This window comes from Nyctibius grandis, chromosome 10, assembly GCF_013368605.1.
Source record: "Nyctibius grandis isolate bNycGra1 chromosome 10, bNycGra1.pri, whole genome shotgun sequence".
Taxonomy (NCBI): domain Eukaryota; kingdom Metazoa; phylum Chordata; class Aves; order Nyctibiiformes; family Nyctibiidae; genus Nyctibius; species Nyctibius grandis.
Window position 1 is genome coordinate 11655822 of NC_090667.1, and position 23780 is coordinate 11679601.

Genomic DNA, 23780 nt, shown 5'->3' on the forward strand with positions numbered 1-23780 from the left:
GGGTGGGGAAGGGGAGTCCTTTGCGGATCAGTGTCGCATACTGCTGGGAAACCCACCTTTGGGGGGAGCTTCCCCCGGGGCCGGGAGTTTGGCGCAAGGTGTATGTGCCTGTGGTGGTGCAGAAGGAAGGAGGGGAGAGCCTGGGGGCTGGCAGTCAGCGCTGCCCGGCAGGCGCTCATATTTATCAGGATCAGCTTGTGCCACCCTGGGAACGCTGGAGGCCAAGCTAACACTTTCCAAAGTGACCACGGACTCGTTGGGGATTTTTGGCTGCCTCGGTGTTGGCATTCAGAACCAGACACTTTGGAGACGCTGATCATTCGCCCTGCTCACTGCTTCCAGCTCCGCAGGGTCTTATCTCAGGGTTCCTCGTGTCTCGAGCTCGCTGTGCCTCAACCAAGTACCCTTGTCTAATATTTCCTTCTTGTCCTCCAGGCAGTAAGGGTGAGGGCATGCTGGCTTCCCTTGGGAATGAACAAAGCTCAAGTGTCAGCATTTGAAAGCAAATTAATGGTGGATAGCTTTCAACCTTGCTAAACAGAAGTGCTGCAAAGGGCGGAGGCTGGAGGCAGCGTGGCTCGCTCTGCCCTTGCCCCATCCTAGCTTTCGGGGCAGCAGGGAAAGTGATGGGGTTGTCTCCTGGCCAACAGCACTTCCACAGTATTGCTGCTGCAGTCAGACACAGTTTGCCAAGGCATGTGGTCAAAATGGAGTGAAGGGAAGTTTAAAAATTAAAAAAAACAGTGCTTTCAAATGAGGGGACTGGAACAAAAAAAAAGAGAAATAGGAGAAGGTCATTTAGCACAGGCAGAAACAAGGGACAGGAATAAAAAGGAAAGGCCAAGGATTTTGTGGCGAGAACAAGGGAGCAGGCCCATCACTCACTCATGCTAACGACTGCCACAATTAACCTTTTGAGATCGCTCTTTCAAAACCCTCTTGTTAGTAACCAGGTAAGCAGCTTTTAATAAAAACACTGGCACATCCCATCCTCTGGCTGGAGGGAGCACGGTGGGTGAACTCATGGTGAAATGGTCCAGGATAGGTCTGGGGTGGGCTCGTCCCCTCCTTCAGTTTAAAACTATTACCCCTCATCCTATCACTACATGCCCTGATAGACAGTCCCTCCCTGTCTTTCCTGTAGGCCCCCCCATGAGGTAGCCCTAAGTTAAAAGACACACTTGGCCAAGGTTTTGGAGGTGTTTTTAATGTTTATTATTCCTCTGAAGACAGGCTGAGAGAGCTGGGGCTGTTCAGCCTGGAGAAGGCTCCGGGGAGACCTTATAGCACCTTCCAGTACCTGAAGGGGCTACATGAAAGCTAGAGAGGGACTTTTTACAAGGGTGTGTAGTGATAGGATGAGGGGGTAACAGTTTTAAACTGAAAGAGGGTGGATTTAGATGAGATATTAGGAAGAAGTTCTTTCCTATGAGGGTGGTGAGATACTGGCCCAGGCTGCCCAGAGAAGCTGTGGCTGCCCCCTTCCCGGCAGTGTTCAAGGCCAGGTTGGACGGGGCTTGGAGCAACCTGGTCTAGTGGAAGGTGTCCCTGCCCGTGGCGGGGGGGTTGGAACTAGATGATATTTAAGGTCCCTTCCAACCCAGACCAGTCTGTGATTCTATGATTTATTCGCCATTTGTCCCACTCCAGGTCAGCTTGCTGGCCCAAGCCCTTCTCAGTCTTTATTGCACAAGAGGTGAACCCTGTGGTGTTATTACGCCTCTAAGCTGCGCAGCCAGCGGCGGCGTGAGCAGCGTGCCCAGCCCCAGCCCCGGGGTCCTGGTGTCCCGGGGTCCTGGTGTCCCGCAGCCTCCCGCCATCCCCCGCTGCGGCGCTGCCCGCCGGGACTCGTAGTCCGCCGCAGGGGCTGCTGGGAGCTGTAGTTGGCGGGCGGTGCCGGCGCGTCCCTCCCCTCCCTCCCTCAGTCAGCCGCTCTGCGGGGCCATGGCCGCCCGCTCTCTGCGGCGCTTCGGGACCGTCCTCTCCCTCGGCGGCTCGCCGCGGGGCGGCAGGTACGTGAGGCGGTGTGAGTGCGGGGGCGGGGGGGGGGGGGGAGCTGTGTCGTCCCGCTCCCTCAGCCGTTACCGGCCGCCGCGCTGACCCCTCCCCTCCCGTGGCGGGCTCGGTGCGAGACGTGGCAGCGCCCCGGGCCCGGCGCGTGTGGGTCGGCGCGGGGCTCCGTCCCCCCGGAGGTCTCCGCTTTGCCCCGCCTGAGGGGCACGCTGCCGGCCCTTAGCTCCCCAGAAGGCCTGGAACAGACATGGGCTCTCAATAAGCAAGCTCTTCCCTGTGAAAGTTGACATTTTAAGGCAAAATTCATTTTCGTTTTTTTTTTTAAGGGGAGAAGCGTTTCTGCGGTCAGTAAGTCACGTTGTGACGTTGTTTCCTGCCGTTACGTGTATCCACGGGTGATTTCTGTGTCTCTTCTTGCCCATCTGGCTCATTTATTCACCAACCATATCTTCAGTGTGCTCCTCGGGTTTTATGTTTGGTAGTGATGCAGCACCTGTACTTTCAGCGTGGTTTAGATGCTCAAGGGAAGAGGGTCAGGGTAATTGTGTCAATATTTAGACAGAAAAACAATGTCCAGTCATATTTTTGGACATTGTGGAATATGTCTTTTAAAGGTGAAATCCATAACAGCTGCTTTGGTTATTCAAGTGAAATGTGGGCAGGTGAAAAGAGGAAAAAAAAAAAAAGTCAAAATGCATGATAGTTTGTCCTAGAGTTTTCTCTCTGAAAAAAAAAAAACAAAAAACAAAGGACCATTTAAATACAATAAAATAATTCTGCAGCACATAATGGAAGCAACCGTGTTTGGGACTAAATGTAAAGATGTATGTCTGAAAGTCTTTCAGCTTTTATACATGTGAAAATTGCTTTGCCCCTCTCAAAAGGTGCACCGAGTTGGAAATAGGTGACTTGGTCTGATGGGAGGTGAGCAGGCTTCCTTCGTGGAGGATGGCCAGAACCTGCTGTCAGTGTGAAACTCCTCTTTGTAGGCAAGTTCTCTGGCTGTGCTCGTGTCACAGCCAACAAGGAGCGGCTCCGTACGGTGGAGCAGTGGGTGGTGGGGCCCAGACACCCGTGCTGGACGCACCTCGGGGACTTCTTGCCGTGGACTCGCTGTAGTCTGGGAGCCTGCTGCCCAGTTTACAGCCATCCTGCGTTAAGGAGTGCTGCACAAGCTTGTTCTCCAGTTTCATCGAAGAGGAATCCACATAGTATTAATCTCTGGTATCACTCCCTGATGAAACAGAGCACAGTAATTGGGGGTAATTAGGATATTGCCTTCCAAAGCACGCTCATCTGAGCTAAAACACTAATGCAGATGTTTCTGTGTGTCTCAGCACTTGTGTGCTTTGGGAGGAGGAGGAGGGAGTGCTTAAGGGGAGATGGGATAGCACCCTTGTGCTCAGAGGGAACATGACAAGAGTCGGTGTTGGATGTTCCAGCATGGTGCCTGTGCTCCAGAAAGAGGTGATGCTATTGTTCTGACCACAGAGGCCTGTTCTCATCATTTAAATTCTAATATTTAAGGACAACTGGCTTAAACCATATGGATACAATCAACTTATCTGCTACATCTATCTGTTTGGCTTTCTGTGACATCAGTTTGTAAATCTTTTTGTGTCACCAGCTTAGTTGTATAATCCCTTCACACGCTCTGGGACTTCCACGTGTCTGTCACTTCAGGATGTGTCAACTTCCTCCAGTGGGATTTCTGCCTATTTTTAGGGCAGCTGTGATCATGACTGTGTTTAGAAGATGGAGCACAGTGCAGTGGACAGACTGTAAATAGCACTTGCCATTTTTAGCGGAGCATTTCTTTCATCCTGGAGCAAGAAGTAAATTGAGCGCCATTTTCAATTCTGCATCATAGTCCCTCTTAAGAATTCCCTTTGGGGTCAGTCTGTGGTTCTTGTTTCTTGCCTGCAACTTTTAAGGCAGGCTTGTCTGAACAGCACGTGATACCCGAGGCATTTCACTGCACGGGGGAGTGTTCTGTGACTTGGTTTCACAAGCTGGAGAAAGGAGTCCATGCAGGCAGCTCTCTGCTTCACGTAGGCAGGTCCCTGTAGCTGAGGCACCAGCTCATTCATGCCCCTCTCCTCCTACACACCGAAACACACCCATTAGTGTAGTGTAAATCCCTTGCAGAGGGAAATGACTCACTAACCTTTGCTTCTTGGGTGCAGAAGAGTTAACTCATTTGTGTAGCTTCTTTAAGACACAGGAGCCTAACCTGTGAGGTGCCTAGCAAGGCTGCTTTCTCAGCTGCATTTCAGGTTCTTTGGTTCATCTGTAGCATGGCTAATTTCCATCCCTGCAGCACTTCAAACGAAATGTGAGATGATAAAGGACAAAGCTTGTAGTTGGTGCTTACCACGAACACACCTTTTATTTAGAAAGAAAGCTTTGCAGTTGTTTAAGGCTTCAGGGGTTATTTTGAAGGCTTGGTGAAGGAGTCCTGCTCTGTCCTCACCTCCGGTTTAGTCTACTTTCTGTAACTTTGAAGAAGCGCTATGTTAACTAGTCAACAAAGCAAATGTGACAAGCATCTTAAAAATCATTCAAGATGGGGTCTTGTGCCCCAAACAGATCTCTTTGCAGCCAGGGTTAAAATTTGGGGGTTTCTTCTGTGTTGGCATTCCTGGAACCCAGAACCGCAGTGGCTGGGCAGCTTTTTGAAAAGGGCCTAGTGACAGCCCCTTGCCTGGTTCTTTAAAGATTAGTGCAAGGAACGTCGTATTCTAGAGCAAGTGTATGTAGCAGAAGCACTTTCAGACTTGTATTTGGCATGTAATGTGTTGAAAAGGAGTGGTGTGACATGCTGATCGTGTTTTAAGTACCCACGTACTAAAAAAATTGCATATGCAAATGTCTTCAGGTGGGAAAAGGAAGTTTGTCATTAGTGTTGTGGGACGTTCAGCAACCTTGTATTAAAGATAAAATAGGGAACATCTGGGCTGCTAAGCAGGGAGTGGTAGGAGATGCTTGGTGGTCTTTGGGCAGATACAAATCTCTTAAACTGTGCTTTGGTCATAGAGCTGAGCCAGCCTAAGTCCTGGCTGCCACCCAAAGGGAGACACCTCTTCCCTTCCCCATATTCTCCCTCCCACATCTCGCCAGGCTTCACGTGTTTGTCTTCTCTTTTGTACTGGCACTTGCACTCATCTGATCTGTCAGCAAACCTATTCAGGGACCCAGACAGAAAAGTCTTTTTGTTTTGCAGGGTTAGTTTTCAGCTGGTTTAACTCTCTGAGCCTTCATTCTGCACAGCTCCGGTACTGGAGTAAGGGGAGCAAACCTGTCCCTTCCAGTTGCTGCTGTAAGCTCAGCTTAGCTGGGTTGCTGAACAACACTTGGGTCTCATGACTGATTTGATAGACCCAGAAACAAAAGCTGTGCATTTCTGCGACTTTGTACCCAAGAAATATAGCCTTGCTGAAAAGTAAGAAAGCTTAATGGTGCAGGCCTGGTAATGTGAACTCGGCTATATTGATTCTGGGGCCTCAATTAGTATCTCTGTGCAGTGTTGAATTGTGCTGCATAAACACAGGAGTCAGTGCCAGTGCAGTGATTTCTGTGCCATACTGCATTTCACTGGGTAGGTGTGTACTTAGTATATGCAAAACCCCTCTGTTAAAGGTGATGTTGAAAGCCCTGCTCAGAGGAGGAGCCCAGGTGTTCCCAAAAAAAGGAGACACCCTTCCTTGTTAAGCATATACTAAAATGTTTCCTGAATGAAGCTGGTTTGGAAGTAAATTGAACTTTCTTCTGCAGGCTCTCTTCCTGATGTAAGGCGTGAGAGGGAGGTGGGCTGAGGCTTTGGCCTCGTGCTGGCAGGAATGGGTCCTGTCTAGGTCGGTTTGTAAAAGCAGGTGGTATAGGAGGGGGAGTGAAACCTCTTGGTTTTGCTGTTGGAGTGGCAGCATTGTTACTGCAGGTGAAGGGCTTTCTGGAAAAGAACAGAGTGAAGTGAAAAATATTTCCTTTATTTTTCAAAGTGTCTTGCATGCTGGTTTTGATCATCTTTTCACCAAACTGTTTTCAGCCAGACTTCTATTTTCTGGTTTTTGGGAAACCTATGAGATTGTTACAGTATAAAATAAGCTGCTAAGCACCTAGGCAGTGTTTATAGAGCTCAATCCAATTATGTGACTCTTTGGTTGTTTCATCATTTCATCTGCAAGTTGTGGAGTCCGCTGCCTGGACAAGCTCCACCTGCTGTACCAGCACCAACCGCTGACAAGTGTGCTTTTTAGTTGAAAAGCCTACTTAGGATGAAAAAGTCATTGGAAATAAGGTAGGCTTCAGCACCTGAGCCTTGGGCTTGTTTTGGTTGCTTTTGCCTGTGGGACTCTTTCATTGCCAGTAGAGATAAAATCAGTTGAAGTGTTCAGAACTGTTGGAGAATATTAGGGACAATTTTCAGTTGGCATGTTCAGTCCCTTTTCCAAACACAGCTAATAGAGTTGTGAAGGTCCTGGCGTAAGGCCTCAGAACATCTGGGCTGCACACACCTTGGTCATGTCTCTGACAGCCATCTTTGGCTTCTGAACTGTTCTTTGTGCAGTGGACATGAAAGCTGGGCACAGTCTAGCGATTCCTACTTTGTAAGAACTGATTGGCAAAAGGTTCAAGCTCTCCTCCTTTTCATTCAATAGGAGGAACACTGAATACACCAAATACTATGTCTGTTTGCACCCAGGAGAACAAATGGGTCAGAGCACCTGAGAATTGGACCCGCCATCAGCCAGCAGTTTGAGATGTGTAGGTGTTTCCTTACTTGTTGAATTGCTCCACAGAAATCCACAGCCATTCTGCTGGTGTGGCTTTTGCAGTCGCTTGCACCATCTTAGGTAGCAGGCTAGGCTCTGCCTGCCTACCTTGTCAAGTGCCCTGGGTTTGCAGAACTTACTGAATTTTGCTCAGAACATTTGGGGGTTTTTAAATAACTGTAAAAACAGCTTTATACCACTTGCCTCATTTTCCAAGACTACCTTGCAAAATGTTCTGAGTTTGTCATCTGGTATTGACCACCTGTACTGGGAGGTCAGCAAAAATGAACCCACAACTTGTTTTCCTGTGAAAATGTGACTCTCTTCGAGGTATGTCAAAGAAGTGGTGTACAGCCTCTGTAGTGACATGTGAGTCTGAAATAAAAGAATTTTTCAAAGCATCTGTCGCTGTGTTTCTGTGCTAGTTGTTGATATTTTCTGAAAAGAGCTAAAATTTTATCTAGAATCCTGTGTACCTTTTTTAAGTAGGCCTGCTTTTAGTAATGACATTAAACTAGAATTCTTTTTGACCCTGTCATTACTTAACTTTCCTTCTTTGTCACTAGTTTGTATTTCAGGGAGTCCCCATGTGTTTTCAGCACTGCAGCTCAGCAGAGAAGTACTGGAGATGAGTGTGGCCCAGAAGATCCCCGTGAGGAGCCCAAGCATCCCCTTTCTGACTGTGCCTTAGAGCACAAAGCCATCAAATTGGAAGAGCAAGTCCGGGATTTAACTGTGAGTATGCTGCTGGTGCATCATGGTGTCTTCCATTTAGTCCCGTTGACTCGGTCTGCCTTTCAGCCCTAGCTTTTTCTGTAAGCCCTAGAACACGCACACAATGCTGCTGTGCTGTGGGAGCCTTCAGAGCAGCTGTGCTGTGTGAGAGGGTGCTCTGTGAAAGTACAGTCTGCCTCCCTGAGATGTTCTTCCCTCATCTGTCAGTAGTACCTAGGAGCAAGACACTGATAGTATGATCCTGGCAGGCAAAACTGTATGTTGGAGATGGTCTGGTCAATTCTTTCACAGCATACTACAGAGGGAATGGCAGTAGCTTTGTCCTGATTAGCATCACATTGTGTCGCACTGGATCCAGATTGTCTGAGAAGGAAAGTCCTCTTTAGTGACAGTGGTCTGGTGGAAATGGTAGGGATCATGTTATAGGGACTTTGAAGAACAGCTGTGATTAAGGAGAGGATTAAATATCACAGCACTGGGCACACAATTCTGCAGATAGTCGCCATGAGAGTACTACTGCACCAAGCGATAAATCAGCTGGTTGCAAATCTGTTGCTGAGACCATAACTTGCCTGCTAGAGAAAGGAGTGTCTCCATAGCCGCAGTGAGTCATGCGAAAAGCAGCAGCCTGACAATGTGTTCAACTGAGCTGCGCCCTGAATGCTTCTGCCCTTCACGTGGGTCTTTTGTGGGAGTTGAAGTTGTCCTGATTAATCAGTCGGAGAGGGTCTTGGGTTTCCATGTAATGAAAACGCAGGAGCCCAGCACAACCTTCCAGTGTGAAGTGGGCTCTTTTAAATTGTTTCTAAGGGATTGCCAGCTTGTCAGGAAATGGGTTTTACCTCCTCGTTTGATGTCTCCCCTTGCCATTGTGGTTACAGGAGCGATACCGGAAAGCTTTGGCAGATTCTGAGAATGTCCGGAGGAGAACTCAGAAGTTTGTGGAAGATGCCAAGCTCTTTGGTAAGCAAAGTGAGGCAAAGCTGTGTTCGCCGCGGTGGCCTGCCTGCCTGAGCATAAAATGCTGATCAGCAGCTTTTCTCTCCCCCCATCCTGCCCTCGTTCATTGTAAAATCTGTCATGGTGTTGGCCTGGATTCTTGGTGCCTGGGCTTACTCGCTATTTTTTCTGTATGTCCAGCTGTGTCCTATCAGGTTTATCTCAGTGACTGTTTTGTGATCTTTTTTTAATAAAACAAACCCCATGCAATTGAGTGTAGTTCTGCTCACTTGGTTGAAATTACAGGTTCTTCTGTATCCTGAGAATTGGCTCTGGCAGGATGTATTTCATACTCTTAGCTGTGTCATCAGGTTGTGATCTCCTTTACTATACTAACAGCCTCTTCTATTCTGCTCTAGCTTTCAGGAGATAGATCCTGCCTGGGACAAAGGTTGTCAGTTCCTATATCAGGTGTTCTTTAAAACTTCTATAATAAATATTTTAGCAGTGAGCTAAATGAAGTGAGCTGGATTTGTAGCTTTGACAATGGAGGCAGGTGAAGGGGGAAGAAACTGCTGCTTAATCGTTGCACTCTGCCAGCACCATCTCTGAGAATGAGAAACTGTTATTCTCCATAATTTATGAATCTCGGGAGATTTTTTGTTAGTTAAATGCAGTAGCTTTGAAATTAGAGCTGCTGTATTTTTCTTACCAGTCCACCCATTGTGCTATAAAATGGCTGTTGAGTTGTGGGATAATCAGCACCATTGGTTTTGAGTTGTTTTTTTTCTCTAGCTCTTTGAATTTTAGATGCATTATGTTTCAGATTATAAGAAAAATGAGGTTCTGTATTAGAAGTTGCTCGTGGAGTGAGGCACAAGGGTCTGTAAAGCATTAAAACAGATCTGGTACAAGAGGAAATGGTTGGTAATCAGTCTGCTTCTGTCTGCTCCTTTGTTGCTTCTCCTTCATGCTTTGTTCTGTGCACGTTCAAACATGTATGTACAGGTATAGACAGCACCAAAGTATGGTTTCTCTTTCTCTGTTTTCCTAATGTGTCTTTCCAGTAAGGTAGTTATGCATCTGTGTAACTGAGGGAGCCTGCTTTTCCTGAAATTTCTGCACAGCGTAATACACCACTTCTGGAAGTGTATATGACCTAAACCCATTCTTCTAATGAAAAAGACTGTATGACTTTCTCATGACTGACCCAAGGACCATTTTGTCCGGTCCTTTCACAGTAGTTTTAACTTATGAATAAAATTGTGGATGTCCTTTTGAATGGTCATGTATTGTTTTTACTTCCCCCCATTGTGTTTGTTCCCGGTGTGCAAGGGCATTTGTGTGAGTTGCTTGGCAAAATATTTATGTCTGTGGGACTCTTATGAGAGGGTGTGGAACAGTGTCCTAAATGACATGTCTTAGTTGCAAGAACTTTTTCGAGTGAAATACTAATGCTCTGCTTTGTCAGGTATTTTATATATATATATATATGTTGATGTGTATAGATGTACCTTTCCTGCATATACCTGGATTTGGGGAGTCTTTAGATTACTACCCATGCAATGATAAAACTTTGCCTACAGGATACAGAAGACACTGCTTTTGCTGAAGTAACAGTTCAAATCAATTAGCACCTTTAAAGGTGCTTTCAAACTGCTGTGACTTTGTGCCTGTCATTGGTACTGTAGCTCTGTATGTTCTCTAAACTGCCCTTCACTTACTTCTTGCTTCTTTGTGCCTGTAGGGATCCAGAGTTTCTGCAGAGACCTTGTGGAGGTAGCGGATATCTTGGAGAAGACTGCCGAGAGTGCCGCGGAAGAAGCAGAGCCTTGTAATCCAAATCCAACCCTGAAGAAAATCTATGAAGGCCTCTCCCTCATAGAGGCCAAATTGCAAAGTGTGTTTGCCAAACATGGCCTTCAGAAGATGAACCCTGTTGGTGGCAAATACGATCCATATGACCATGAAATAGTTTGCCATGTACCAGCCGAGGGAATGCAGCCGGGCACGATAGCACTGGTGACTCAGGATGGCTATAAACTCCATGGTCGCACTATCAGACACGCACTTGTCGGCGTGGCAGTAGAGTCACAGGAATGACGTGGGCTTACCCATTGGCATCTGGGACCTTACTGAGCTGAGGACCCCTCAGCACTCAGTCACAACTGCAGCTGCATGTCTTTACTTATTTATTAAGCTAGGTTTGTATTCTATGTTGGCTTCTTTATAATGTGTGCATTCGTTTTGCCATGAATTAAGGTACTTGTATATTTAATAATCCTTTTTGGAGTATGTGGAGTAGTACTAGGAGTTCTGCTAGTTGTCAGAAACATGGCGCTGTAGCCTCTTTCTCCGTTCCTCATTTCTCCATTAAGACTTGTGTGGGGAAGAGGGGAGATACGGGAGAGAAAGGGAAATTCTCTGAGAGCTGAGGAATCGTCTCCTGGTTCCATCTCTGAGACAGACTCCTGCAGTGGCCTTCAGGAAAGTAACTTCTCTGCCTCAGTTTCTATATCTGTGTTAAGGGAATATAATAATACTCGTTGACCTACCTCACAGGGATGTGGTGAGGCTTTTTCTTTGCAAAGCACTCAGAAGAGGAAAAGCCCAAAGGGCTGAGTATTATTATCAGGCTGGTTTTGGTGTCTTCCCTTGTCCCCAGACCCCTCAGGTGGGAATGAAGATGATCACTTGAAGTGACATTTAGGGGCAGCTTTTTCTCATGTCACTTCAGGAAAACAATCCCGAATTAATGAAATCTCTGTCATACTACAGTTGAATAGGGATGAGGTTTTAAAGAGAATTCAGTTGTTCGGTCAAATTTTAACGTGTTAATATTTGTTCTCCAGGTAAAACTTCAGCTGGCCTCCTTGTTCCTAAAGGTAAAACAGGCAATAGTGGTTCTTGGTGGAGCCAGAAAACTTCTCAAATCTCTCCTTCTCCAACCAAAAAGTATATTTTAGAGGGGAGGGATCTCTTTTCCCTGGTGGGTATTTGTGCAGTGTTCAAGCATGGTAAACGATATGCTCTTTGTTGCAGCTGCTGGCAAAATGCAGATATGCCCTTAAGCAGGAAATCTGGACTGTTTTATTTTCTCAGTTCCCCAGTAATGGTACTCGGTTAACACTAACTTCCAGTTCACATTCAGATTCTGCTTTTGCATGGTCATAATAAATATTAAACCTTTTGGGGTTTGATGCAGGGAGAAAAATCTTTTCTACTAAAAGTCTCAAGTGCCCTTGAACCAATTTTAGCAGCAGTGACAAGAAAGCAAGAGAAGCAGAAGGCTGAGGAAGTGAAAGCTGACCTCAAGCCGTCCTCTTGGAGGCATGTTGTCACAGCATGGCATATGTGTTTCCCAGTGGTCCTTTTGCCTGGGAGTCCATTTATCTCAGCTGAAAGGATGCAGTCAGTGAGTAAGATCAGAATTTAACTCTTTACAGAGCAGCAAGCAGTATAACAACAGAAGGGTTATATGAACCAGCCTGTGGTCTGCACTACACAAAACCAAGGCAGGAATGGTTGTTTTCAGGTTGTTTGTCCTGATTTGTTAATTCCTGCCTTTTTACTTTCTGGAATTGGATCTGTGGCCTCACAGTTATTTGAGATCCACCTTACGGTGGATGCCATCACTGGTTTGGAAGAAAGCTTATTCTTCTCCCATTCCTTTGCAGGCTTCAGTTGCATAATCCTTTTGTGGTGGACTTCAAGATTACCGCAGCCTTCAATTGGCAGCTATCGACACTTTCATCTGGGGAGACTATGTGCAGCTAGTTGGTTGGTGTGCCAGGATTTTAAGGAAGATGCTCATTTCTGAGATGCTCCCTGCAAGCTGCTTTAGTGACAGCTGTATGTGGGTGACTCGGTAGTGGATACTTCTTGAAGTGCGGTTTTCTGCCTCTGCGGTGTTAGGTTTTCAGGCAGGTACTTCAGATTTCAACCCTGAAACAGTGCTTCATGGCAGCGTTAGATCGCTTTGGACAAACCACTTGTTCAGTGCTCTTGTTTTATCACGTTGTTGGAAATCTCAGAGCTATACAGGACTTCCTGGTCATTGTTTTGCTGGTCTACGTGCTGACTGGGTCACCAGGTTACGCTGTTACTCAGGACAAAGAAAGGTAAAATACAAAGCGTGGCAGTGCAGGTCTTGCTGTTCTGCCTCAAGACTGTCTGCAGCCTGTTCCGAGGAAACTGTGTCTTCAGCTGGAAGGAGTGGCTGGGTTCTCTGCTGCCTCTTCAGCCCCTGCTATATCAGCTGAGTCTTTTTGCAGTATGAGGGGAGAGCTGCTTATGGAACCTAACTTTGAATGTGAATATTTATAAGGAACTAAACAAAAGCAAAGGCATTTTACACAACAGGTAGTTTTCGGTCATAGAAAGGCTGCAGCTTACCTGAGCCAGATTTAAAAGTAGTGTGTGACCAGAAGTGATGGGATCCAAATCCTCTTTAAACTGACCCACAGAGCCACTTGACTGTAAAAGTATGCTACAGCTACCTGATCCACTTCCACACTATTTGCCAGGCCTGCCTGTCTCCTCAGCTAGTATTCACCCATTTTTTTGCCTTAAAGTACCCTAAAATGCACTCCAGACCTTCTGTCTGTAATAAGAGGTTATTGATTCAGCTTGTGCTTTCACTGAGGCACTGTTGTGTGCCTAGAGCAGGAATCTGAATGATCCAGTTCCTGTGCAGTCTTTCTCACCCTCCTACAGGCCCCATTTCAGTTTGGGCAAGCTCATCTCCCTGTTCATGCCCCAGTTTTTTTCAATCTATGAAACTTCTACAAGATATTATCGAGCTTTTATGATTACTCTAAGACGTGCCCATTGCGTAGAGATTCTTTTACAGAAGTTACCAAAGAGAGAAATACTGTACCTGTCGTTTGTCCTAGTTTCTGCTTCCTTTGAATGGTGAAGTGAAAATGAAGTAACCAAACCTGGATTCCATCACAGAATCCAGATTTCCTAGGCAAAATTTGATTCTCTTGCCTTTCAAGCACACTTAATGATCTCTTTTATCATGGATGAGATTGTGTCAGGGTGGATTGAATTTCTCCTTTGTAGGTTCTTGCTCCCTTGTCTGCCCTGTTTGTGTAAAGCTTGCACACTCAGCATGGTGGGGCAGAGTCCCCGTTGGTGCGATTCCATTGCACTCTGCAGAGTTACACCAGGGAGGAGACTGACCCATGCGCTTTTTCTCTCCAGTCACTTTGTTCAACGACTATTTAATAAAGCACAGGAATACGTTAGCAGGGACGGAATAGCAGAGGAGAGGAGTTGTCCCGTACCTCTTAGTCAATTCCATTCTGTTCACTCAGCCATGCACTGAAGAGCTCAGGCTGGGAATGCAGACAACTAGATGAGACGTGCGTGCGGTGGTGATGGGTGGACCTGCAGTTGTGCTCTCAGGAGATGGGCAGCCCCACTGTACGTGGGCGTTTGTCTTGGTCTGTGACCTTGCCATGCCCTGTGAGTGGGACGTATTTGAGTTGAACTCCTGGACGAGTCTGCAGTGGCACTGTCTCATGAGTGTGGCAGCATCTTAACTGACCAGGAGCAGTGCAGAATGTGAATGTCACTTTGTGAACCTTAAATTCTCAGTGCTTCGTCAGCAGAGCTTCTGTTGAAAGAGCCAGCTGGGATAAATCAATAGCTATTAGCAGTCCTTTAATTTTTAAACAAATGTATTTAAGTTTTATATGTGAATATTGTAGTATTTTTTTTTATTTTCAAACTTGAAATGTTTCTATATTACTTGCAAAGTCAAATGAACAAAGCGTTGCTAATGTCCAAAAATCTGAGTCCCTTTAGTTGGGGGGGAAGCCTGTATATATTGTATTTTTTTGTGTTTCTGTGCTCTTTGTTTACCCAAAGGTTCTGGCTGTATGAAAAGACAAAGACTGAAGCGTGGGAGTGGTGCAAGTAATTGACAACGACATTTGAGTTAATGTTGGAAAGAGCTGATTTCCTGTAGATGTCCAGATAACTGTCCATTTGCTAATTAAAAAAAAAAAAAGAATTGCAGTTGCTTCTTTTTCCTTTTTTCCCTGCCACAAACTGCTGCTCATTCCGACTGTGGCTCTCGGTGGGACTGCGGGTTGAAAGGTTTCTCAGTGTTCTGGTTGTCTAAAATAAGGGCTGTAGTCCATAGCAGTGGAGAACTTTGTTGAACATGTCATTAACAAGCCTTTAGGTGGACTCCAAGAGATGCACCCGTGCGTGCGTGTCACCTTTCCTCACGCTGGTGAGTTGTGAGGGATTTCTGCACTGATAAACTCCCCGGGTGTGTGGTGTGCTGGTACTTCCATGCCTGCTTCCATGTCTGTTCCCGGTACATGGACCATCGTGTAGAGCAAGGTATCTGCCAAGCCGTTGGCGGCGGTTCATTCTGCGGAGCCTCTGCTAACAGTTGACATACTTGATGCCTGGTTCTATTTTTGCCATTCTCAGAGCTCTGCTTTGCTGCATTTTTGCCCTTTTGTGTGCAGTGTGCTGCAGCAGGCAGACTGTACGGCAGCTCGACTCACATGGCTTAATGCGCACTGTGTGTTAATGCTTGTTAACCCACGGGCGGGTTATCATTTCAAGGATTCGTTGGAGAGAAGAACAGGCTTTCTCTGTGGGGGTGTGATTGTAGCAGATCTCATTCTCCCTTTGCGTGTCCTCTGCAAAAATAGCCGGGCCTCCATTCCCGGTTTTGCCTTAGTCTCGTAGCACTTGGTGCCACGTCAATGGGCCTTGCTTGCCTTGTCCTCCTGAAGCTCTGAATGCCCCTGGGCACTGCTCACTAGAAAACAACCTTTGCAAAAGACCATTTACAAATGGTGTTTCTGGGGTGAGATCTCAATTTTTGTGCTAAAGATCTGCCAGCAAAGCCCCCTTGGGTCAGCAGGGACCACATCCTGTTGTATGGGCTCTTCCCAGCTGTGCCAGCATTGCTCGGTGCCCACTAACCAGCCCAGGCCAGGCCATGCTGCTGCCTGCTGCTGCCTTAGTTCGGGCTCTGCTGATTTTTCTCTGCAGCACCAGTGAGAGCTGGGAGTTTTCAAACCACAGCCACCTCCATCTGCTGAAAAGCACTGGAGTTCCTGAGCATGGGGAAGAGCGTTTTGCTTACAGCAGGGTATTGCAGAATGCCTGCAGGCAGGGCACGCTCTGCCGTGGAGGGCGGCGATGGGGAGCGGTGCTGACCCAGCTCCTGGGAGCTGTGCTGCGTGTACAGCCAGATCTCTTTGTCGCCCACAACCACGGTGAAATCAGGCTGGTTAAGTAAGAGCTTGTTAAAACCTGAGGCATGCTGCAAAGTTATTTGTGTGCTGTGTTTTAAGCTGCTTTGGGAACGTTGTCTCCCCATCCTGGTGGGTTGATACTACCTGTTGTAAGGACTTGGGTGGGCTGAGCAGCAGTAGTTTTTGGCTGTGCCTCCCCCCCCCCCCGCCAAAATGTTCACGCCTGAGTTTCTAGGTGGTGCTTGCTACCCCATGCAGGAGCTCTGAAGCAGCTTGTGTTGTGTTTCTCCTGAGACAAAGTTCCAATGACCGATTCTCAAACTAAATTTTGTCACCAGGTACGGAGCCAGCCCTGGGCTACACCAGGCTCTGGGTCTGTCATTACATGCCCTACCTGTTCCAGAGCTTTTGCTCAGCCTTTGCTACCTTTTGTAATCCAAGTAGCAGCAAGCTCCCACATGGGATCCCCATGGCACAAGCTGCTGGCTGTCGGGCGCCTTGTTTTGCCCAGGGCAGAAAGGGCAAGCGAAAGCTTGAAGTGCCCCTGCTGATGCATGAGCCACTGCAGGATCCATCCTGCTCCCCTCAGCCGGGTACTGAGCACCGCGCCTTCGCCCCACGTGGAAAACATTCTCCGGCAGCAGCTTGGCCCGAGCCCTGCCCACCGGTGCAGCCCCCAGCACGCTCGCAGTGGGGGTGCCGGGGGGGGCCCTGGGTTTGGGCCCTTGGTTCAGCGCTGGGTTGTTTGCGAGTGGGCTGCTGCTGGCGTGTGAGGACCGGAGGGCACCGGGGATCCTCGCCGGGGCTCTGCCTGGGGCTGTTCGTGGGCCGCACCCAGCGCTGCTGGACGTTGAGCCTCCCGTGACCCTCGGTGCGGTTCTCCGAGGGCGAGCGCTGGGAGGCGACTGTCACAGGCCCGCTGCCGTACCGCCGCTGTGCCCCGGGGCGCCGGGCGCTGCGCACCCCCGCTCCGCCGGCACAAGGCCCGCTCCCCTCCCCGCTCCTCGCCTCGTCGCCGGCAGACGCGCCGGGGCAGGCCTGGTCCTGCTCGCCCGGACCGCGCCGCCCGCCCCGGGGCCGAGCCGCTGCCCGGGCGGGGCGGGGCGGTAGCGAGGGGCGCGGGGGCCGAGCCTGCGGTGAGGGGGCGGGCCGGGGGCGGGCGCTGCCGGGCCCCGCTCTCCGCGTCCATGGCCCCGCCGCCCGCCGCGCTGCTCCTGCCGGCCCTCGCCGCCCTCCCTGGCTGCGCCCGTCGCCGCCCGCGCCCCGCCGCGCAGCATCGGTAGGAGCGGGGAGGGGGGAAAGCGTGCGGGGTGGGGAGAGGGCACCCGTCGCGGGTACCGGCAGCACCCGGCCTCCTCCCTGCCTGCCTCCGGGGGTGGGAGAGGGGAGCTCCGGCACCCGTACGCCGCGGAGCATCCCTGCGCCGCCCCCGCGGCATCCCCGCCCTCGCCGGCGGCGCTGGCCCCTTCCCTCCCCGCGGCCGGGGGTCCCGGGGGTCCGGGCGGGGCGGGGGGGGGGGGGGGGGGCAGCATCCCCCCGCTGCTCCCTCGGGGCGCGCCGCTGACCCGGCCGCCCTCGCCCCTCTCTGCCCGCAGCCGTGGTGGGCGCCGGGCTGGGCGGCTCGGCCGTCGCCTACTTCCTGCAGCAGCACTTCGGGCCGCAGGTGCAGCTGGACGTGTACGAGGCGGCAGGCGCGGGCGGGCGGCTGGCCACCGTCACCGTCAACAAGCAGCAGTACGAGAGCAGGGCAGCCTCCATCCACGCCCTCAGCCTCCACATGCAGGAGTTCGTGAAGATCCTGGGTGAGTGCGGGCACCCCAGCGCTTGCGTGGCCTCCCTCCCGGGGCAGGGGGCTGGGGTGCCCCCGGGCTGTGCACTGGGGCGGTGGGGAGGGCTCCTCCCAGTCCGCCTCGGCCCCCTTGCTGTCCCTGCGCCCTTGGCCCTGTTGTACCCTGGAAGAGATGGGGTGGCCCAGCAGAGGATCAGGGCGAGGGGTCCTGGTGGAGTTTGGCGGGGGGGGGTGGGGTGTTCAGGAACTCCCACCAGTTTGTCCCAGTACGCAGCAGCAAATCCACAGGATGCCCCGACATATAGAGTCTGGGTAGGGTCCCAGTGCCCTGGGGCCTCATGCTCCCTGATGCTCCTCTGAGAGCACCTTTGCCTGCATCCTCTCTGCGGCAGTGTCTGGCACTGGCCTTTCCCAGCGGCTGGCCAGCCCCAGGGTGGCGTGCCAGCCTGGTGGGGCCAGGACCCCTCTGCTCCCCGCAGGCCTCAAGCACCGGCGTGAGGTGGCGGGGAAAAGCGCCATATTCAGCGGGGAGCACTTCGTCCTGGAGGAGACCGACTGGTACCTGCTCAACCTCTTCCGTCTCTGGTGGCACTATGGCATCAGCTTCCTGCGCCTGCAGATGTGGGTGGAGGAGGTGATGGAGAAGTTCATGAGGTAGGAGAGCCTGTGGGGCTGGAGCGGCACAAGGGGTCTTCCCCAGCACTGGGGCATCACCGGGTGCCCTGTGCTCCTGTCCCCTCCAGGATCTACAAGTACCAGGCATACGGCTACGCCTTCTCCAGCCTGGAGGAGCTGCTGCGCTCGCTGGGGGGTGAAGCCTTCGTCAACATGACGCAGCGCTCGGTGGCCGAGTCCTTGCTGGAGGTGGGAGTCACGCAGCGCTTCGTGGACGACGTCATCGCGGCCGTCCTGCGCTCCAGCTATGGGCAGTCGGTGCTGGTGCCTGCCTTCGCAGGTGAAACCGGGGACCCCCTCTCCTTCCTGGCATCCCCTCTGCGGGCAGGCTGCTGAGCCACCCTCCTCTTCCTCTCTGCAGGAGCGATGTCGCTGGCGGGGGCCCAGGGCAGCACCTGGGCGGTGGAAGGAGGCAACAAGCTCGTGTGTTCGGGTCTCCTGAAGCTGACCAAAGCCAACGTCATCCCGGCCAGGGTGACGGGCATCTCTCTGCACAGCTCGGGTGAGCCTGGGCGTGGGGTCTGCTCTGGGTGCCGCTGGGGCGGGAGGTGGGTGGTGGCAGCATGGGGGTGCTGGGGCAGAGGGGGAGCCTTGGGAGGCTGGTGAGCATCTTGGTCCTGGTAAAGCGTTTGGGCAAGGGCCTGGAGGGTCTGTCCATCTCCTTCCCTCCCCTCGTCTGATCTGGTGGGGGCCCTACGGTACAGACCTTGGCCCTGGAGTTCCTCTCCCTCCTTCATGAGGTCCCTCAGGTCCCTTATATGGCACCATCCTTGCTTGCTCCCCAGCCCAGCACAGTGGAAGGGCTGGATAGCTGGGGTTTGGCGGGTGGGCTGCACTGCCCCAATCCTCCATGCCCCACTAGGCCGGGCTTCTCTGGAAACTTTCACAGGCTTGATAAAATGCTCTTTCTGTTGCCCTAAAGCATCAGCAACTCATCCATAACCATCAGATGCTGTGGTCCAGCACTGGTGTGTACTGGAAAACCAGGGGATGAAGGCTGTGCTAGAAAAAAGGGGGCCAGGGCAATACCACTTGGGGCTCAGGGCTACTCCTGACTGTCCGTCTCTTCTCAGAGGGGAGAGCCCTCTACCAGGTGCACTACGAGGGCAGTGAAGGCCAGGGCTCGGCTTTCTACGACATGGTGGTGGTGACGATTCCCCTGCACCCCAGCAGGAGCAACTTCACCTTTGAGAACTTTGAGCCGCCCATCGCTGACTTCCCTGGAGCCTTCCAGCCCTCCGTCACCTCCGTGGTGCACGGCTACCTCAACTCCTCCTACTTCGGCTTCCCCGACCCCAAGCTCTTCCCCTTCGCCAGCATCCTCACCACCGACACCCCCGACCTCTTCTTCAACGCCATGGACAACATCTGTCCTGTCAACATCTCAGCGGCTTTCCGTCGCAAGCAGCCCCAGGAGGCCGCGGTGTGGCGTGTCCTCTCCCAGCAGCCACTGGACAAGCAGCAGCTGAAGACCCTCTTCAGGTCCTACTACTCGGTGCAGGTGACAGAGTGGCAGGCGTATCCTCGCTACGATGCCGCCAAGTCCCTCCCGCCCATCATGCTCCATGAAAACCTCTTCTACCTCAGTGGCGTGGAGTGGGTGGCCAGCTCCATGGAGATGATAGCGGTGGCAGCCAAAAACGTGGCCCTGCTGGCTTACAACCGCTGGCATCAGGACCTGGAGAAAATTGACCAGAAGGACTTGATGCACAAGGTGAAGACCGAGCTGTGACGCCCGGGGCGTGCGGTGGGCTGGGAGATTCTGCATGTAGTAGCCTGGGGAGTATTTATTGCCTTGGGAACACCAAGGGTTTAGGGCTGGGGGAGAGGGGACGGGCTGTGTCCTGGACGACTTGAACGTGTGTTGCCTGCAGGAATACAGTCCCTGCCCAGTGTTGCTGCGTGTCTGTGCCACGTGCCTCAGTTTCACTGTTCCCCCTCCCCAGGCTCTACTGGAAGGACGCTGTGCCTTTTCCTATGAAAAAAGGCCACTGCACATCTGTTCTTTGGAGGGACCTCTGGGGGCTTTCAAGGACAAGGCTGGCTGGTGTCAGCAGCAGATGGCAGGAACAGGGACCTGTGCCCCAGCGAGCTGCTCCTGCTCTGCCTTTCCCACCTTTCTGGCCTTGCCCCCAGGAAACTCGGTGGCAGGGGCTGACCCCTGGCTGGGGCAGGAGGTCCCGTGGCCTTTCCCGTGCCATGCATGGGTGGAGCCTAGCCCTGCTCACCGGCCTGGCACCCCGGGGATGGGCGTGCAGGGTGGGCTGTCACAGGTCCTGGCTTGCAGTGAGGTGCCTGCTGCTGGGTGCTCCCTGTGTCCAGGAGCATCCAGGCTTCCCCGAGCCCAGGGCTCGGCTGTGTTTTGGGGGGCAGAAGAGCCTCGCTGGGGAAGGCTGGGCAGCACCCACCCCGGGGGGCAGCACGACGGGCTGAGGCAAGGGGCGGCTCAGACAGGGGCCAGCGATGCGCTTTATTGCGGACCTCAAGCCGCCCAAACCACCCCCCGCCTCCCCCCTCCCTGGGCTGCCCAGCCCAGCACAGAGGAACTCGGAGGTGGGCAGGGGAGGGCTGGGGAGGGCCGGGCTGTTGCACTGATGGAGCGAACAAAGGCACACGGGGACTTTGGGGAGGGAGGAGGCCTGATCCTGCCCAGTCAGAGGGGTCTGGGGCAGCTGCCTCCCTCTTTCCCCCAGCCCACCCTGCTGAGCTCCTCTGTGGAGGTGAGGGGGCTCGGGGCAGTGTCTTGCTGCGAGGCCGGCTGCAGAGCTGGGTGTCCCCAAAGCTGCTGCTTGGGCTGAGGCTGATGAAGGCTGCAGGGGGATTTCGGGGAGCTCTTGGAGCTGCCACCTCCTTGCACAGGGGCTCTCCTCGCCCTGATGCTCGGCTGGGCGACCCTCTCCCAGAGGGCTGGGCAAGCTCAGGAAGCAAGAGCAAGCTGGTTAGATGCCCACGCGTGGCTGCAGGGGTTAGCTCTGCAACCTCAGAAGATGCAGGTGCAGCCCACAGCGATGGTCTCCATGACCGTCTGGTACTTCTTGTGACACTTCTTCCCAGAGGCCTTGTGCCCGACCTCGCCCAGCACCTGGCAGAGCAGGCGGCGGACAGGCAGCCGGCTGTAGATGGGAATGCTGGCCATGGTGCGGTCCTCCTGCATTGTGAAGGGGTTGATGCAGCCGGTGCAGAGGCATCGGGCCTCGGGGATGTCTGCCGGGATCCGTGTTGCGTCGTGGTTTATGCTGGAGGAGAGGGAAAGCAAGACATGGCTGGAGAGATGGTAAGATGGGAGGCGGCGGGTGGCTGGGGACGGGCAGGGCAATGCCTCTGCGGGGTGAAGCGGGATGCTGCATCGCATCGCACCCCCAGCAGCCACCGCAGCCCTGTGATGCTGGAGCCGTGGCCGCCACGGCGCTTGCTGGCACGGAGCCACTATGCATGTCCCCAAGGTCCCTGCCCCAAGCTCACCTGTAGGCCCAGGGGGACAGGCTCCTCCTGTTGGACCTCCAGAGCCTCAGGTTGACCTGGCACTTGGTGTCTCCTGGCTCGGAGCTGTTCCTCAGCTGGCGCACCATGTCCTGGATGCTGCGCTCGTAGTCTGCCATGGAGGTGTAGGGGTCGTCTGGGGCCCAGGCCAGGGCAGGAGCGGCCGTGGGGGGCCGTGATGGGCCCCTTCTCCTGCCCTTTGCTGTCTTGCTTTGGTCCTTCGCTTCAGGGACCACGACCATGGCAAAGGTGAAGATGCAGAGGAGAAGCTGAGGAGGAAGGAGGATGGTGCATGGCTGCCCAGGGCTGGTGTGGAAGGGCAGCTCTCCCACCTCCCACAGGTCACCAGGCCATGGCAGGACTGCATTACCTTTGGGGTGGCAGACACAACCCCCAAAGGGCAACGCTGGCCTGTGGGCGAGACCCGTGGAAGCACACGAGGGCAGTTTGCAGGGGTGGTGGGCACGTGGTCGTGGTGAGCCCCTAGCCCAAGCCCCAGCTCACGCGTGTGGCTGCAAAGCCCCTCGCCCTGGTTGCAGCTGGCAATTTGCGTTGCCCAAAGTGCCCCTGCCTGTGCCATCTGAGTGGTGCCCGGTCCCTTCCCTGCCCACCCCGACGGCTGCGTGCTGGGAGGGATGGGTACGTGCTCAGCTCGGGCTGTACCTGGGCAGCCTCTGGTTTAAAAGGAGCTTTAGAGATGAGACAGTCAAGAATGGGATCTTTATCCAAACCCTCCTCTCCCTCCCTCTGTGCTCCGAGGACGGTGAGAGAGAAAGAAAGATGCTTTTTCCTTTCCTTCTCCCTCCGGCCTCGCAGGGCCCGGCTCCCGTGTGCTGACACCCGGCAGGCTGCCCAGCAGCGAACAAAGTTGCTTTTCTGTAGTCCCCTGCTGTTCGTGTCCCTGCAGCTGGCCGCAGCCAGCCCCGCACCCTGCCCGCCGGCCCGCACCCTGCCCGCCATCCCGCACCCTGCCCGCCGTCCCGCAGCCCGTCCCGTGGGCGTGCGGTGCCCAGGGCAGGGACCGCGCAGCCGGGGCTGTGTTCCCCCTCCGGTGCCGCGCTGTCCGGTCACTGTCACAGCTTTTCTCTCCGAGGCTGTTGCATCCTCGCCGTGCCAGGCGTGGGAGCGTGGGGCCTGGCAGCCCTCAGTGTGCATCGCCAAAGCAAACAAACCCAGGGAGCCACCCGTAAACAAGCGTGCAAATAATTATATTAAAGAAGGAAAACAAGGAGCGAGCCCCGAGCCGCCGCGCAGTCACCTACCAGGTTTGGAGCCCGCTCCATGGCGGCGGAGGGGCTGCCGGCCGCCGTCCTGCCGTGTGGCCAGAGCTGGGGAGCTAAAAAGGGAAAGCCCCAGCTCCGGCTGCGCTCCGCCGGAGGTGTGTCCGGTCCCCGAGGTGCCAGGGAGCCTCGGCGCCGGCGGGGCTGGGGGCCAGCGTGGTCTGGGACTCGGCCACCCACCGCCTCCCCAGGCGCTGGCTCCACCTGCGGCTGGGGCTGAGGGCAGTGGCGGGTCCCACCTGGACCGGGCAGCCCCGAGGGGCTTGCTGGGCAAAGCCCTGCCCGGGGGAGGGGATTTGGGCTCTGGTGGTGCCACCAGCGTGGTCACAGCCATACCGGGGCAAAGGAGGGACATGGCGGTTGGGGTTAGGAGGGACATGGCTGCTGGGCTGGGAGAGCAGCGGCTGGTGTGAGGACCAGGGTGGGCTGTGTCCTGCCCCGGAAGCAGGGTGGGCAGGTAGCCTGGGGCTGTCCTGCTGTCCCTGTGGGGACAGCTGAGGGCCTGCCGTCATCCCTGTGCCACCACCAGCTCTGGTGTCCCCAGGAGCCACCAGGCCCTTCTGCCCAGCGGTGAGGCAATGGCACCCATGACTTTCTGCACCCCTGGTCTGTCTGCCCCCAAACCCTTCCCTTCTTGCTGTCCTCAGACCTGTCCCCAAACCCTGGCAGTGGGGACACACCAGCTCTGCTCACGGCTGGCCTTGGGGCTGGGCCCCGGAGCTGCAGGGCGGTGGGTGTCGGTGGTGGGTGTCAGTGGTGGGGTGCTGCCCGCCCCCCCCCATGCTGTGCTGCTCAGGCTTCCCGGGCCAAGCACTGGGGTGCAGGGTGCTGCGGGTGGGGAAACTGAGGCACGGGAAGTGCCGGT

General features: G+C 53.3%; 3 protein-coding genes across 5 annotated transcripts; 2 read left to right on the forward strand and 1 right to left on the reverse strand.

Moving 5' to 3' along the window:
* Window positions 1–12: 12 nt before the first annotated feature.
* On the forward strand, window positions 13–14450 carry GRPEL2 (GrpE like 2, mitochondrial). 3 transcript variants are annotated; one of them, XR_011048880.1, is made up of 5 exons: window positions 13–2012; window positions 7352–7520; window positions 8402–8483; window positions 10207–10663; window positions 11312–14450. XR_011048880.1 is itself a non-coding variant. In XM_068409449.1 (4 exons), the coding sequence occupies exons 1-4, from the start codon at window positions 1945–1947 to the stop codon at window positions 10560–10562; spliced, it is 675 nt and encodes a 224-aa protein (XP_068265550.1). In that variant the 5' UTR covers window positions 13–1944; the 3' UTR covers window positions 10563–14450. The 3 variants fall into 3 exon arrangements, 1 of the variants encoding a protein (XP_068265550.1); XR_011048881.1 differs by having other exon boundaries at window positions 12137–14450; XM_068409449.1 differs by having other exon boundaries at window positions 10207–14450.
* Window positions 14451–16878: 2428 nt separating this feature from the next.
* On the forward strand, window positions 16879–20052 carry PCYOX1L (prenylcysteine oxidase 1 like). The gene is given in 7 exon segments (XM_068409210.1): window positions 16879–16925; window positions 16927–16970; window positions 17287–17493; window positions 17960–18134; window positions 18224–18435; window positions 18517–18657; window positions 19229–20052. Coding segments are annotated over 7 exon segments (1485 nt in total). The 3' UTR covers window positions 19888–20052.
* Window positions 20053–20703: 651 nt separating this feature from the next.
* On the reverse strand, window positions 20704–22973 carry IL17B (interleukin 17B). The gene is made up of 3 exons (XM_068409486.1): window positions 22898–22973; window positions 21618–21904; window positions 20704–21391 (listed from the first exon to the last, which is right to left on the reverse strand). The coding sequence occupies exons 1-3, from the start codon at window positions 22916–22918 to the stop codon at window positions 21136–21138; spliced, it is 564 nt and encodes a 187-aa protein (XP_068265587.1). The 5' UTR covers window positions 22919–22973; the 3' UTR covers window positions 20704–21135.
* Between the last annotated feature and the right edge of the window lie 807 nt (window positions 22974–23780).

Excerpts from the sequence above, each read along its gene's own strand:
- GRPEL2 (XM_068409449.1), top strand. The coding sequence starts at position 1,945 with ATGGCCGCCCGCTCTCTGCGGCGCTTCGGGACCGTCCTCTCCCTCGGC. Across the intron at positions 2,013-7,351 it reads GGCTCGCCGCGGGGCGGCAG|TTTGTATTTCAGGGAGTCCC; the intron begins GTACGTGAGGCG and ends CTTTGTCACTAG. Across the intron at positions 8,484-10,206 it reads GGAAGATGCCAAGCTCTTTG|GGATCCAGAGTTTCTGCAGA; the intron begins GTAAGCAAAGTG and ends TTGTGCCTGTAG.
- IL17B (XM_068409486.1), bottom strand. The coding sequence starts at position 22,918 with ATGGAGCGGGCTCCAAACCTG. Across the intron at positions 21,905-22,897 it reads TGGAGCGGGCTCCAAACCTG|CTTCTCCTCTGCATCTTCAC; the intron begins GTAGGTGACTGC and ends CTTCCTCCTCAG. Across the intron at positions 21,392-21,617 it reads CTGTCCCCCTGGGCCTACAG|CATAAACCACGACGCAACAC; the intron begins GTGAGCTTGGGG and ends CCTCTCCTCCAG.